This window comes from Danio rerio, chromosome 2 (genome assembly GCF_049306965.1).
Source record: "Danio rerio strain Tuebingen ecotype United States chromosome 2, GRCz12tu, whole genome shotgun sequence".
In the NCBI taxonomy this organism is placed as follows: domain Eukaryota; kingdom Metazoa; phylum Chordata; class Actinopteri; order Cypriniformes; family Danionidae; genus Danio; species Danio rerio.
In genome coordinates this window covers 39,624,834-39,641,507 of record NC_133177.1, presented here as the reverse complement: position 1 = coordinate 39,641,507, position 16,674 = coordinate 39,624,834, and the positions used below count along the sequence as shown (strand labels likewise).

At 34.8% G+C, this 16,674-nt stretch overlaps 1 protein-coding gene across 2 annotated transcripts; it reads right to left on the bottom strand.

Annotated features, from left to right (window-relative positions):
- Positions 1-714: 714 nt before the first annotated feature.
- Positions 715-16,064, bottom strand: klhl6 (kelch-like family member 6). 2 transcript variants are annotated; one of them, XM_068223254.2, is made up of 8 exons: positions 15,785-16,064; positions 15,580-15,695; positions 15,271-15,436; positions 11,592-12,041; positions 9,796-10,033; positions 8,187-8,389; positions 6,903-7,116; positions 715-3,650 (listed from the first exon to the last, which is right to left on the bottom strand). In XM_068223254.2, the coding sequence occupies exons 1-8, from the start codon at positions 15,830-15,832 to the stop codon at positions 3,349-3,351; spliced, it is 1,737 nt and encodes a 578-aa protein (XP_068079355.1). In that variant the 5' UTR covers positions 15,833-16,064; the 3' UTR covers positions 715-3,348. The 2 variants fall into 2 exon arrangements, with proteins under 2 accessions (XP_068079355.1, NP_001005316.2); NM_001005316.2 differs by having other exon boundaries at positions 3,226-3,650; positions 15,580-15,885.
- Positions 16,065-16,674: the final 610 nt, after the last annotated feature.

The following is a 16,674-nucleotide window of genomic DNA, read 5'->3' as shown; positions in this document are numbered from 1 at the left end:
CCGTGTGGTATCAAACATTTTGTATCAAACTAGTTTGTCTATGAACTTTACTTTTCTAGCTCATATAGAAATTAAACGCAAATGCTGCCTAAATATATATTCTAGTGGGAAAAAAGGTAATTTATGCAAAATAGAATAACAAGATCTTGTATGTTTTGCTAACAAAATAAATAAAATCAAAAGTGAAATGTATCCAGAATTGCAAGCTAAATGAGACGTCACATGGTCATGAAAACTGAAAATAACTTGAATGAATATTGTGTGAAAAGTCACTTGCATCTGTATTGAACAAATTATTTGTGTATGTGTGAATGCTTTTCTTTACCTAAAGACATCTCTCTACATCCATATGTTATAATAGAATTCATAGAAAGAGAAGTTTTAACAAAACATCAGTCAATTTATTATTATTTTAAAAAATTATGGTACTTTAAGTATCTGGCAGTTTATTCTGGGGCGAGCACTCATAAATAAGGGAATAAGCTGAAGCAAATTGAGTGATGCTTGACAGGTTATAGCACATTTAAAAAATAAAAAACATTTTTTTTTTTTTTTGCATTTGTATGAATTAAATGGTAACACTTGTATTGTAACTTGTATTCATTCATGATAATAATACAGTCATGACATAACTAAAGTAGTACTGACACATTCGAGGGGTAAGAAGAATGAGGTCTTGGTTCTGAAATTTAAATGTCAACAAAAAAAAAGATAGAATTTTTATATTTTATTTAAAAAATACAGAGAAAAAATTCACTATAAAATTGATGCATTAGAAAGCAGATAAATTTGAATTTCTTGTGAATTCAATGATGCTTGAGATCTTAACATAAACTGTTTTAAAAATTCACAAATGGTATTAAACCCACATCATGAACAAATTAAGCTGTTGTGAACTGCTACTGAATAACATTACCATCTATAAAATATACAGTAAGAGTACTGTAAAATGTAAACTTTCGAAGTGCATGTTTCTGTCTAACTTTAACTTTGTTAAAGTTGTGTAAAGACTATGAAGTAAAGAGAAATATATTAGCTTAAACCCTAAAATAACTACTGTGTTTCTTCTTTTCAATTGTTGACATCAAAAGTTTTGTTGTGACTGAAAAATAAAATGTAAAATTTAACGTAAAAAGTTGTTTTATAGTTTTTCATTTTCTTGCAAACGTGACAATTTTTTTAGCAATGAATAATATCAATATAATAATTCTTCTTTGCACTGATTACAACTTCTCACAATCATGATTAATTTTTACAACATATAAAAAGTTTTCTAATTACTCTGACCATTTTATGATAGATTGAGCAGATTGTCCTATTACCGTGATGATTTTCTTGTGATCTCGACTAAAAAAAGTTTTGTTTCGACCAATTTATATTACTTTTTTTTGCATTATTGCATCTTTTTGCGATCTCAACAATGAAAAAAATCTTTATAATTGTGGTAACACTTTACAATAAGTTCATTAGTTAATGCATTTACTAACATGAACTAATCATGAACAACACATGTACAGCATTTATTAATCATAATTGAACATTTACTAATGCATTATTAACATTCAAGTCCATGCTTGTTAACATTAGTTAATGCACCATGAGTTAACATTAACTAACAATGAACAACTGTATTTTCATTAACTAACGGTTACTAACATGAACACATACAGTAGTACATGTATTGTTAATTGTTTGTCCATCTTAGTAAATGCATTAATTAACATTAACTAATGAACCTTATTGTAAAGTGTGACCATAATTGTTTTATCATAATCTCAGCATGAATTGTTTTTTAGTTGTCATGAGTCAATTTTGCTTGTAATTATTAGCCCCCTTAAATTGTTAGCATCCCTGTTTATTTTTGGATAAAAATAATAAACACTGGAAGATTGTTTTTTAACACATTTCTAAACATAATAGTTTTAATAACTAATTTCCAATAACTGATTTATTTTATCTTTGCCATGATGACAGTAAATAATATTTGACTAGATATCTTTCAAGACACTTCTATAAAGCTTAAAGTGACAGTTAAAGGCTTAACTAGGTTAATTAGGTTAACTAGGCAGGTTAGGGTAATTAGGCAAGCTATTGTATAACGATGGTTTGTTTTGTTGACAATTGTAAAAAAAAAAAAAAAAAACAGCTGAGGCTAATTATTTTGTCCTTAAAATGGTGTTTAAAAAATTAAAAACTGCTTTTATTGTAGTCAAAATAAAACAAATAAGACTTTCTCCAGAAGAAAAAATATTATCAGACATACTGTGAAATTTTCTTTGCTCTGTTAAACATATGATATGTTTAAACGCGCATATATATGCATATAAATTTAAAAAATATACTAGTATTTACACACTGTAAAATAGTATTGAAACAGTCAACATTATTGTTAATCTTAACTTATTAAAAGATAATCATGTTTCAACTTAGAAAATATTTTTAAATCAGTTAAAATAACTCTGAAAGTCTTGCATGTAATATTTTACAGCGCATGATTCTCATCATTACAACTGAAACATACTCACAATCTCAACTGAAGTTCTTCCATTAACACAACTTCATTTTTTTTAAAAGATTTTTTTTTATTCCAGACCATTTTTTTTTTCATTATTGTGACAGTTTTGATCTTTTTAACTTGTGCTGCATCCCAATTCATTTACTTATACTAAGCCCTGGAAGTATGTACTTTTTTGTGAAGATAAAATATATACTTTTGATTGTGTAACAAGAGTATAGAAGCTTTGGAACACACTACTTCCACTTTAATGGATCAATGTGTTGCTTCGTTATGAGCCCTGCCAATCATCCACACATCATTCACCATATTTCTGCCATATTTAATTTCCTGTCTTACTGGAGAAGCAACAGTAGGATAATCTGCCATTCACAAGTCTTTCATGCAGAGAATTTTCTTTATGCATTCAGACGTTAATGTGCAAACACATCTTTATATTAGTTCAGTATTGTTGTTGCAGATCAAATAAAACACAGACAACGCAATTTAAATATTTTCCAGTGGGCTAGATATTAATTAACAGTAAATTCTATTTTTAAATAGTATTTCGGATGGATAGTACGCGAATTGGGACGCAGCATTGAATTTTTTTCATTGTCACATGTTTTGTTCTCGACATCACATTTTATTATGATCCCAACTTAAAAGTCAACACCAAGAGAACAAGAAAGACAGTCTTAGGGCTTCCATATAAACCTGGCTTAATAAATGTTAGTAGAGCCCAATGTAACCTTTTCAGTTCCACACAGAGGCAGGCGCTCTAAGAAGGAGGCTAAACAACAAAGCCTCCACTATACAAACTGTAAAACTGCACTCTCCAGCTGATATATCTGTCATCCAGTGGCAGTTCCAGGTGTTATCCTGCGTATATGCGTGTAGGACTTCCTGATAGTCACACTGCCATGATGAGAGACTCCACGTGGAAGCACACACTCCTCTGTTAACTTCTTTGTGTCCGGGTTCCAGCAGAGAACTGTCGCGATCACCTCATTCTTGTCATCGCGGCCTCCAGTAATGAAGAGCTTGTTGTTGCACGCAGCAATGCCACAGCTGGCTCTCTCACAGCCCAGCTGGATTATCAGCGTCCACGAGTCTACCAGAGGACTGTAGGAATACAAAGCCTTCATCGCTCCACCTTAATTGAGTAGAAACAATGAGACAGAAAAGATCAAAATTAGAGAACAATATACAATTTAAAAGTAGCTTTTAAGCATGGGTTGTTTGTAATATTGAGCACAGTTTTAAAAAAACTTGAATGATATTTAAAATGATGATTAAAAATTAGCTATCTCTTTTAGATAATTCCCAACATGCACCTTGATGACAAAATGACATCAAATCAATTTGCATTTTCGTCACCTTTTTTATGTCAAATGGTCATCCATCCACCTATTTTTATGTGCATTCTGCATATGCGCATTAAAAAATGGTTGATGGAAACACCATCATGCGCATAAATTTTGAAAATGCACATAACAAACATGCGCATAACTGAGTAGGATGAACTTTTTATTCAATAAGGAAAGATGCGAATAAACTACGATGAAAAATATTTTACCTGACAAATTTAAGTATGCGCATTAAAAAAGGTCATGTGAGTTTGCGATAAGAGATCGTGTGATTATGAAAATGTCTGTGAATGGACAAACAGTATGAGCACACTGTAAACCATCTAAAATGTTGTTTTGGTCATTCTAAAACACCTTACAGTTTCAGTATTAGTGTTATATTATTAATAACTTCCAGAATCAAGAGCGTCTGTGCTCCGCGTCTTGACACCTTCAAACGCTACCGCGCGTTCTCTGCGTGTCAGGATTGCCTTCTGATCCGCAAGTCATTTATTAGATGAGGAAAAGACTGAGGCAGCTTCTCCTACTGCAGAAAATTCTGTTTTTACTGTTGATATAGGGCACCAGTTAATCAGATAGTGACGATTTTGTTCACTTTGACTCGTTGGATGGAAACGCTGCTTTATTTTATCTTTTATGCGATAATCCAGTTTTGCACATAAAGTTCATTCGCATTTTTGGATGGAAACATATTGATGCCAAAAACACCCAATTGATTTTATTTTTTATTTTTAAATCATTGTTTTAAATTTCTTTTGACATCAAGGTAGTTTACACCTTGAATATTTGTCCAAGGTATATTTGTAATTGAAGCTTTCAGATTAAAAAAACTTTTCTTATATTATAATACTTTGTGTTGTTATTTTGGTCATCAAATGGACAACAATGGCTATGTTTCCATCCAAAAATGTGAATTCCATTTATCCACAAAACTGAAATATAGCATAAAAGATGTGCGAATAAAGCACCAAAACTGGCACCAAATATCTACAGTAAAAATTTTTTTTGCTGCAGTAGGAGAAGCTGCGTGAATCTTTTCCTTATTTAATAAATAACTTTGTGCCTCAGAAGACGATGTCGACACACAATGAATGTGTGGTAGCGTTCGAAGGCGTGAGATGTGGAGTACAGACACTCTTGACAGTTCTGGAAGTAATTAATAATATATTAACACGGAAATGGTTATGGCGTTTTAGAATGGCCAAAACAACATTTCAGTGGTTTTACAATACGGTCAGCCTGCTGGTTTGTCCATTCACACACATTTTTTATCATCAAATGATCTCTTATAACAAAATCGCAGTTTTTTTATGAGCATACTGGAATTTGTTCGGTAAAAGTGTTTCCATCGAAGTTTGCACATTTTTTCCTATAGGATAAAAAGTTTATCCTACTCAGTTATGCACATATGTTCTTTATGGGCATTTTCAAAATTTATGCACATCATGGCGTTTCCATCATTCGATTTCCAAAATGCACATAAAAATAGGTGGATGAAAACATAGCTCATTTGTTTTGACATCAAATCAATTTGCAATGTGTTTTTGACATCATTTATACATCAAAGTTCCCCACAGGTTCACAGTTATTGGTGCGAAAATGCAGCTGCTGGTAATTTTTTTTATCTGATAAACCCTATTTTACTGGCAGCCAAACCTTTTATTTTCACTGACTTTTCAAGATAGTGAGCCATTGTATATAAAGGTACTAGAGTAAAAACTGGAGACCTAAGTTTAAAATAACCAAAATCAATGAAGTGTCTAAAACAATAAAACAAGTTAAGCTGAGCACAGTGAAATAATGAAATGGCCAGACCAGAGTCCCAAACTAAACCTGACTAAAAAGTCTGCAAAGTCTTTTGCAGCAAAGTTATATCTAAGAAACCCCTACTGAACTCTGGAAGAGACTGGAGAAGAGTGGATCAAGTTCACAGCAGTGCAGTGAGAGACTAGTGATGTCCTGATGTGCTGAAGCTAAAGTAAGGGCCTTTGCGATTTCTGCTAAATTATAATGCCTGTAGCATTCAGGAATTTTAGTTGGGATCTTTCCTCATGCTCCAACAATTACTTCAAAAAATTGTTGTGCAGAAATGTTTTAAAATAGTTCTAAGACCATTTCATAAATTAAGGTGTGAATCAGAGAAAATGAACGTGCGCACAAAAACCAGTGTAAGCTTTCTTCAGATGTGACTATTGAAATTGTGCATAGCTGACCGCTTTTAAATCTCTGCCTTGTAAAGTCCCATAATGGACTCTTCACAAGCTTGTTATGACTCGTTTAACGTGTTCATCGGCATCTTTAATCCTTTAATATTTTCATTTTTTTTAAAAACGTATGAACATTTATATGCATTTATGTATGTGGTCTATCATCTTTGCTTCAAATTACAAAAAAAACTAATTACTGCTTTTGCGAGGGGTTTCTAATGCAGCGTCTATGGGACAGGACAGTAAATTAATGTCTCAGGACTGCAAATTCTTTTGTAAATAAAAAAACAACACCATGAAATATATAGTGTAGCCTACAGCATCCTAGTAAAGCATTCTCATTAAACACCCCAAAATAAAAACACGCATTAATAACTAACCTGACTACTATGCACAAGTAATCTTTCACACTACATCTTTGTTGTTCATAATGAATTTGTTGAACTTACAATGCTTTTATAAGATTTTCAAATAGCTGCACGATATAAAATATAAAATGACTTTTGTTGAAGTCCCTCAGTGAGTTAGCATTGTTCTGCTAGCATTCTATGACTAACATTCCCTCAAATTTTTAATAATGAAGATTGCATTTTAAAAAAAAATCAGTTGTTTAGTATTTGTTCTCTAATTTTAATTTCCATTGTATAAGTGATCAGAGCATGATAGTAATCTCAGTTGAGTAGTTTAATATATTGAAACTCACTTTCCTTTGGCTTATTCCCATCTTAATTAGGGGTCGTAACGGCACAATGAATCTCCAATTACTGTCACATGTTTTACCGGCAGATGCAATTCACACTCTTACAGATTAATAAATGTAAAGGTACAAACCAACAACAAAAATGGCATCCTTAAAGGTCACTGCATTTGTGCATTTGGCCTCAGTTGGCATCGGACACTTAAGGCTCCATTTATTTGATTGTGAGTCGAAGCACTGCATGTTGTTTGTGGCCAGCTTGCCATTAGGACCTCCACCAATCACGTAGATGCATCTGTCAAAGCTGGCAGCAGAGAAAGAGCTCACACTCAACATAAGCGGCGCTGCCTGGAAGGAGGACAAAAAACAGTATATTTACTCATGAGAATCATTACGAAGATTCCAGTATATACATTTTCTATTGTAAAATACGCTCAGCGGCCACCCTGTTTGGGACACCTTACTAGTACCGGATTGGACCCCTTTTGCCTTCAGAACTGCCTTAATACTTTGTGGCATAGGTTTACCAAGGTACAGGAAATATTTGTCAAACATTTTGGACCATATTGACATGATTGTCGGCTGCACATCCATGATGCGAGTCTCCCGTTTCACTATATCCCAAAGGTGCTCTATAGGATTAAGCTCTGGTGACTATGGAGGCCATTTGAGTACAGTGAACTCATTGTCATGTTCAAGAAACCAGTCTGAGATGATTCATGCTTTATGACATGGCATGTTTTCCTGGTGTTATCCTGTCAGGGGTGGACTGACCATAGGGAGTCTGGCCTGCTACTTTTCTTAAACAACACACTTACCCCCCTACCTCGCCCCCTACATTTGTGTTAACAAGCAGTTAGACAGGTGTACCTAATAAAGTGGCCGGTGAGTGTATACTATATAATTTATGTGTTCTTGTGCTTCAAAGCTGAATTGTCACATATAATTTTAATTATATGTTTTGGAGATCAGGAAACATTTCAGATTTTTATTAATGTTGAACTGGGTCATATTTTTGTGGAAACTGTGATACATAACCATTTAAAAGCAGAGTTTAAAAATCCATAAATTCTATTTTAATTATATTATTAAATATTCATTTTATTTTATATTTTAAATGGATCAAAGGTGTCAGAAACCTTGGTCATTACAATAATAAATTAATGGACAATACACATTGATTATATACATTTCCCCTTTATAAACATTTTTGGCCCAAAACTTCTATGAATATTAAAATTAAATTTGGTTGTAACTAATGAACATTCTTCGAATTAAATATAGATACTTATTAATTTCACTTAATTGAATTAAAAACCTTTTATTTCTTTTTATGTTTTACTGCTAGGTCTGCAAAGTGCCTATAGTTAGAGAACTGCTCAATTCAGATGTTAACAGTCATGAATCTCAGAACTCACCTCTGACCAGCAGTTGTGAAAAGGATCATAGGCTTCAACGCAATTCAATCTCTGGGTTCCATCAAAGCCACCCAAAACATACACCTTTCCACCAGCAACTGCCATCTTGTGTCTCCAGCGGCCTGTGTTGAGGAACTCAATCTGGATCCATTTGTTCAGTGATGCATTATACTTCCACACATCATGCAGAGTTTCCTTGCCACCTGTTTTAAGTTTTAAAATAACCACAACTACTTCACTGCAGTGCAAACAGCCATGCAGACAGGGGAGTAAAAAAATCATAAACTAGACTCAAGTGTAAGTACAGAACATAAAAAAATATTAAAGAATGTTGGCAACAAATTTACAAGTGATACATGTTTGCTGGATAGGTGTGTGTGTGTGTGTGTGTGTGTGTGTGTGTGTGTGTGTGTGTGTGTGTGTGTGTGTGTGTGTGTGTGTGTGTGTGTGTGTGTGTGTGTGTGTGTGTGTGTGTGTGTGTGTGTGTGTGTGTGTGTATATATATATATATATAAACACCTTTTATTATATTAAATATTCATTCATTCATTTTCCTTCGGCTTAATCTCTTAAGGGGTCACCACAGCGGAATGAACCACAAACTATTCCAGCAAGTGTTATGCAGCGAATTCCCTTCCATTACTGGGAAACTCCCATACACTCTCACATTCACACACACTAATACATACGGCCCGGCCAATTTTGTTTACCCAATTCACTTATAGCGCACTTATAGGAGCACCAGCGCGAAATTGGGGAAAACATGCAAACCAAAAGGATATATTGTCTGAATTGGTTTTGTACCTTACAGTACAAAAACTTTGTAATAAACTGGCAGTATATTTTCTGTTATTTTACAGACTTATTTGTCTATAAATTATTTATTAAACATTATATTATTTCAAACTACTAAAATCTCAATAAACCTCACTTTGTTAAACTGAAGAGTTGTATTTTTAGATCATAATGCAATTCACAACCATAAATAAACGGAAGACACTTGTGAATCACAAAATACAGAAAATGTTTATGACCAGGTATGTTTTACAGTGCAGATTTGACAGAAAAGTTTCTTGATGAAAGTTTGATCCGAAGTTAAAAAGTTTATCTTCAATATTTTGTCTAAATTTTAAGGATTTTTTTCAGAATTGTACAGCAGATACATAAGATGTCAGTATAAATTGAATTTTAATAGCAAATACTGAAGAACAAAAATACTAAAGTAAATAAAGTAAAGAAAGTTTTGCTGAGATTTTTTTTCAGCCTGCTCTCACAAGAAAACGTAAGTATTTTACGTTTTGTCAGTTTAGTGGCTAATTCGTACGAATTCGTATGAGTTTAGTCGGATGAAAATGTAGGATTTTTAAAAAGAAGGCGTGGCACCTAACCACGCCCCTAAACCCAACCGTCATTGGGAGATGAGCAAATCATACTAAATTGTATGAATTAGATCGTACAAATTCATACGAATTAGACACCAGTCATCAAGTTACGAATTGTCGTGAGATTGCGTTGAATTTTTTTACACCATTGCATCCATGTACATAAATTGCAGTTACATAGTTATTATGACTTTATCACTTTCTCTGTGTGTTAGTGGGAGGCTCACCTGAGATGTACACTTCGTTTCTGAATGTGACACATGCAAACTCCACCCACTTCTTGTTTTCACTCTCAGTCTCCATCTCAGTGTTTGGCAGTTTTGCAACCTCTAAGCGGCTCCTGCGTAGCGGGTCCAGACAGGTGACCTCTGATACAAACTTCTCTTCCTTTGTACATCCTCCGATGATCATAAAGACCTCCGACTGAAACTCCTGCACTCTCGGTTTGGTGCGCTCAGAGATCACCTAAAACCAAAAGGATTTAACACATGATATGTCAATGGATGCAGAAGATTCACAATGAATGACAAGCATGTAACGTATTTTTGAGTCTTGTCTTGGTCATTTTAGCACATTTTACAGGAAAATCATTGTTATTAGAACCATATACTATATCACAATAAACATTATCGGTTAAGTAGTTGAAAAAGTAGTTTTGTCACATCCACTTGTGAAAAAATTACTGCAATATGTAGTTTTGCACGTCCAAATGAACTGATATGTATCTGTCTAATTTTAATTTTGAAAATTCAACTGTGCAATTTAACAAAGTGACTTTTATTTACATCTTAGTAGCTAAAAACTATATTGTATAAAAAAATAATATATAGATAATCAACTCCGTGAAACAACAGATAAACTACTGGCAGTTTATTACCAGGTTTTTGGACCATTATTTACAACAACAGCCCAGACGATCTATCACTTCGAACTATTAAAAATGTGAATAAGTCCCTTTTGCAAACTTTTCAACAAAAGTTGTTGGAGGAGAGATCATGGTCCCATAATGCAATTCAAATGCATAAATTAATAAAGAAAACTGTATTTTATTGATTTATATTTTATAGTGTAGTAAATTATTTGACTTAATCTCTTGTGGTAATTCTGTAGTTATAGTGGTAATACAACAATCATAGAAATATAAACATGGCTCAATACCATGGTTTTCTAAAACTAATGGCCACTACACCACAGTTTGTTATCGTAAGTGCTAAAGTATACTAGAGGATTTTTTGCTTTGCCTGTTCACTTTAGTTAATACTGCATTATATTGTAGCATGATTTAACAAGTTGTAAATACTATAAATGTGATATGCGATATTGTTGTTGAGTGTTCCGATAACAATATTCCTTAAAATGTAACTGACCTGCAAAATGCTATTTTATCAGCAATTTAAATATATATTTATTAGTGTAATGTTTATACAAAACTAAACTAAAACAATTTCTGAGCTAATTAAATAAAAAAAAATGTAAAAACTTTGTACATGTGCAAACATCTAGACTTTAAAATGAGGAAAACTGACGGTAAATTCTGATTGTTATTGGTTGCAGTCATTTTCTTATCTTGTCTCCCAGCATTAGTATGTTTTTAGCTCTAGGTGAAAGTGCCCCATCTGATTGGTCAGATTTAGATAAACAACCTGTGCATGCAGCACACAAATGCTAGGGAATTTAATTTAACTCAATTTATTGAATTTTTTTGCAGTTTGGATATTGCATATACTATTATCGCGATAACAATAATTTTTTGATATATTGTGCTGCCCTAGTGAGCACTTAAAGAATTTTCTTTTTTGGTCTGGACCAACAGAGAACAAAGGGAACTACACAACTAAATGCACCCCAAATCAAACCGTGAAATTTGTATAGATACCCAGACATAATTTTCTTTGCAATGTCATTCTGACACATGGTGCATCATTCCCGAGCTTGAATTTCACTTCCCATCTTTGAATGATCTTGTGATCACTTCGGCATGACATCCAGCATTAAAAGCAAAGGTCACCTGAGAAAAACTGACCTCTTTTCCTGAGAGGTGATAAACTCTGGCCTCCTGCAGCAGTGGGAAAACCTCTGCACAATGGCGGATCAATGGGTCTCCCTCCACCCGCTCCACGAAGAACCACGGGTCCAGCAAGGGCAGCCGCACATGTGTGAGTACGCGAGGCAGCAGAGCTGTCCTGTCATCCTCTCGGGCCTTCACCCAGCGGATAACCGTATCAAACACCTGCTCTTCCTCTGTAACCCCCAAATCATCATGCTGGATCAGACTGACCAACACGTCTGCGGGAAGCTCCAGGATCTCTTCATGATCCACCACCTGGGAGAAGTTCTGGACAATGTAGGAGTGAACCTGTGTCTTTAGAGACTCTAGTGAGTGAACGTCGGCCAGATGCAGGATCCCCACACAGTTCTCTGGATGAAGGGCTTCCGCGAGATAACTTGCACAAGCGTCCACAATACGAGGAAACTGCAAAGATGGATTGGGTTTAAAGTCATTATAGAGCTTAAAAGTGTTTGATGATGTATACACTTACTGAATTTGCCCTTATTTTAGAGATAGAGTTGAAGTCAAAATTATTAGCCCTCCTGTGATTGTTTTTTTCTTTTTCCAATATTTCACAAATGATGTTTAACAGAGCAAGGAAATGTTCACAGTATGTCTGATAATATTTTTTCTTTTAGAGAAAATCTCATTTGTTTCATTTCGGCAAGAATAAAAGCATTTTTTAAAACCATTTTTTAAAACCATTTTATTATTATTTTATTATTATTTACCATTATTATTAGCCCCTAAAAGCAATTTTGAACTTAATTTTGTTATACAATGACTTGCCTAATTACCCTGACTTGCATAATTAAAATAGTTAACCTTTTTAATTTAATATTTAAAAATCAGTTATTAGAAATGATTTATTAAAACTATTATGTTCGGTGTTAAAAACAGAAATTGGGGAAAAATACATGGGAGGGGGGTGGGCAATAATTCTGACAAAGTAATATTGAACTGAACTATAGTAATATTGCAACTGTATGCGATACACTGTATGTATGAGACACACTTTAGAATAAAATTTGAAAAGCAGTAGGTGAGTACCAGGATGACCTATTACGGTTGCAGAGATTCTGAAGTGTGCATCTGATGGACATTTTATAATCCAATGAGGCCACAGAAGAGAATTTAATGGAAATGATTCAGTGCAACAGATCCTGGTATACAGTAGTCAACATTTAAAGTGTACTGTTTAATAAATAATATAATAAATTAGGAAATACATAAACATTTATAGTAAATGCTATTGTAAATATATCAGTAATGATTTTATCAGTATTATTATTTTAATTTCATTTCATTTTCATCTGTTTTTCCAGGGCCGAGTCACGAGGACAGCAGTCTTAGGAAAGAACCTCTGACTTCCCTCTCCCCGAGGGGGGTCTGGATGCAGACCTGATGCAGTGCAATCTGAGCTGCATCCAATGCTTTTTAATGCGCTCACCTAACCCCACCCCTAACCCTACCCGTCACAGTGACGTCACTCACTCCATTGACTGCATTGTGTCTGACATTGCATCGCTGAGTCTTGCAATCTCAGCTTGCATCATAAAGGCTGCATCCAGATACTATCTCTCTCCCCAGACACTTCCTCCAGCTCCTTCAGGGGGATCCCAAGGCATTACCAGGCCAGCTGAGAGACAAAGTGTTCCGCGAGGCCACCTCCCTGTGAAAAATGCCTGGAATACCTCCCTAGGTAGGCGTCCAGGAGGTATCTGAAACAGATACCCGAGCCACTTCAGCTGACTTTTCTCGATGTGGAGGTTCAGCAGCTTTACTATGACCTCCCGGGTGACAGAGCTCCTCACCCTAAGAGTGCGCCCTGCCACTCTTCAAAGGAAACTAATTTCAGCTGCTTGAATCCGAGACCTTGTCCTTTCGGTCATGACCCAAAGCTCATGACCATAGGTGAAAGTAACGTAGCTAGATGGGTAAATCGAGATCTTTGCCTTTCGGCTCAGCTACTTCTTTACCACAATGGATGGATATATCAACCGCATTATTGCTGCCGCTGCACCAATCCGCCTGTCAATCTCACGTTTCATCCTTCCCTTATTCGTGAACAAAACCCCAAGACACTTAAACTTCTCCACCTGGGGTAAGGACTTTCCTCTGATCTGGAGATGGCAAACCACCTTTTTTCCGGTGGAGCACCAGGGCCTCGGACTTGGAGGTGCTGATTCTCAACCCAGGCAAATCACACCCGGCAGCAAACCGCCCCAGTGCATGCTAAAGGTCCATTTTCAATGAAGCCAACAGAACAACATCGTCTGCGAATAACAGAGAAGAAATCCTGTAGTTGCCGAACTGGACCCCCGCCAGCTCATGGCTGGAAGGCAGAGTAAGGTAAGGTGGAAATGACTTATGTCAATTTGACTGAACTTTAAAAAAAAAAAAGTCAGCAAGTAGTTTTTAACAGTGTGCATACTCATAAATCAAACATAAAGATTGTGAGATGGGTTTAAAGGGATAGTTTAACCAAAAATAAAAACTCTTTACTTACCCTCAGTTGGTTCCAAACATTTGTGTTTCTTTATTTTGATTAACACTAAAGAAGATATTTTGAAGAATGTTGAAAACCGATAATCATTGGCATTGATAGTAGAAAAAAAACTATGGAAGTCAATGGTTACAGGTTTTTAGTGTCCTTCCTAATATCTTTTTTCAACAGAAGAAAGAAAATCATGCAGGTTTTGAACAAGTGAAGGTTGAGTAAATAATGACAGAACTTTCAGTTTTGGATCAAATTCAAATACCTAGATTAATTTTCTTGTCATATATTTATTTTTATAAAGAAATAATTTTGTCACACAAAGATGTACTGTACTACACTGATCGAACGTGACAGTAATGACACAAATTATGTAACATATTTTGATGATTTTAAATTGTTTTCTCTTTAAATGTTTAATCTTTAAAGAATCCTGGCTCCTACAAAAATGGTAAGCAGCACAACAGTTAATTCAGATAATAATAAGAAATGTTTATTGAGCACCAGATCTAATGAAATGATTTCTGAAAGATTGTGTGACACTAAACACTGGATTAATGCTTAAATTTCAGACAAAAACAAGTTACATTTTTAAATTTTCCTAAAAACATTTCAATCAATTATTTTTTTCTTTATGTTTTTACTGTTTTTTGATTAAATGAATCAACTCTGGTGAGACTTACTATCTATAACTGCATTTAAATTTTTTTTTTTTACTTTTTAAAGGGCTTTGTTTTAAAATAAAAACTTACTAAATTCATATTTGAACATGATTTGACAGACATTTCATTGCAATTATGTTCATAAAAATATAAACATAAGTCACCTCAACTTTTTTAGTAAACATTTCACCCCAGTCAGTTACCCAGATGTGACTAAGGAGAGTCAATTGGAAAAATGTGTATATCTTTTTGTAAACAATGCTAATTTTCACTTCCCTGTTGTGCTTGGTACTTTCCTAGTGGTTTTAATGTACAAAACATAAAATACAAATTTAAATAACGGCTGGCAAACAAACAGAAATTTTAGTCAGATTATATGTGTTGACTATTCCATCATGCTATACATACTGTTAATGCCATTAAAATGATAATATGGTTCAGATGGGAATTACTTAAACATGAAGGTGTGCAAAACCTGTACAACAATACAAACCTGAAAAAGGCAGGCGGCCTCAAGCATTCTCTGAACATTGTCTTTGGTGATGGTGACTTTGCTGGTGTAAGTGTAATCTAACAGGATTCTCATAGTGTCAGCATCAATGCCTTTAATATTAACATTTTCTTCATGCTTTTCTCTTAGGTCATTACAAAACATTGCTCTGTGAACAAGTAAAGCACACATACATTAAACATGTAGACTTAAGTATCTTCCCTCAAATAGAAGCACTGCTTTAAGTTACGAAAAGTTACATGTAATGAGCAGTACATCACATTGAAAGATCTGGATGTACCACTGGCTGACCTGAAATAATGACTGGCTGCAGCGAGGACCACTCGATGGCACTTGAAGCTCTGACTCTGTACATTGAGAATCACATCTGTCAAGCTGTCCTCCAGACACAGACTGTGCAGTCCATCCTGCAAACAACCAGCAAACACAGAATCCTCAAACAAAACCTGGCCATCTTCTTGGTTCTCCTGCGTCGAGCTCTCCAGCAAACTCAGACCTCCAGCTGAAGCTTCGGTCTGGCCAGATGAGGGACATTCAGAGTCATTCTGTGGAGCGTCAGCCATTATCTGGAGTTCCAGAGGCAGAGATGTTTCCTCTGAATAAAGTGGAACACCATGTGATTTTAGGACCTTGGTGAAACTACAGCTGAATTGTTCTTTCCTAACATGTACGCTTCCTGTTTTTATAACGGCCTACAAAGAGGAAGTGCAGAAACCTCTCAAGTTCAGTGTTGCAGCTACACAAGATCGTGGCAGTTCCTCTGTTGTAGGTCATCTGAAAATGATTTGCATTTGTAGGAGGAAATAACAAAGTTTCAACAATAACAAGTAAACAAACAAGATATCATATTCTAGTTTTAAAACAGTACTGTCTGAACATCTGGATTTCTGAAAATATTAAACATGAATTACTTGAAGATTTCAGCAAAATGTTTAACACTAACCGGCCACTTTATTAGGTACATCAGTTCAATCGCTCACTGAAATGAAATAAATATCTTAATAGTCAATCAGATAACAGCAACACATTTTGAGAATGTAGACGTGGTCGAGATGATCAGCTTAAGGTCAAACTGATGATTGTAGAAACTGATGATCTACAGCTGTGTTTCTCAACCACGTTCTGCTCACCAGACACTGCATGGTTTTAGATGGCTCCGTTGTCTGTAACACCCATTACAGGTCTTTCAGTATCTGCTGATGATCTGAATCAGGTGTGTTTGGTTAAGGAGACATTAAAAATGTGCAGAGCTGGTGGTCCTCCAAGAATGTGATCGACAAGGATTTTCAAACACAACTAAAATGTGAATGGTCAGAAAACAACGCAGCAAGTGGCAGTTCTTTAAGTAAAACTACCTTGTTGTATCATATATATATAATGAATAAC

Coding starts and splice junctions, on each gene's coding strand:
- klhl6 (NM_001005316.2), bottom strand. CDS start 15,851: ATGGCTGACGCTCCACAGAATGACTCTGAATGTCCCTCATCTGGCCAG. Junction 8,390..9,795: donor AAACGAAGTGTACATCTCAG/GTGAGCCTCCCA, acceptor AACTTAAAACAG/GTGGCAAGGAAACTCTGCAT. Junction 7,117..8,186: donor TTCACAACTGCTGGTCAGAG/GTGAGTTCTGAG, acceptor TCCTCCTTCCAG/GCAGCGCCGCTTATGTTGAG.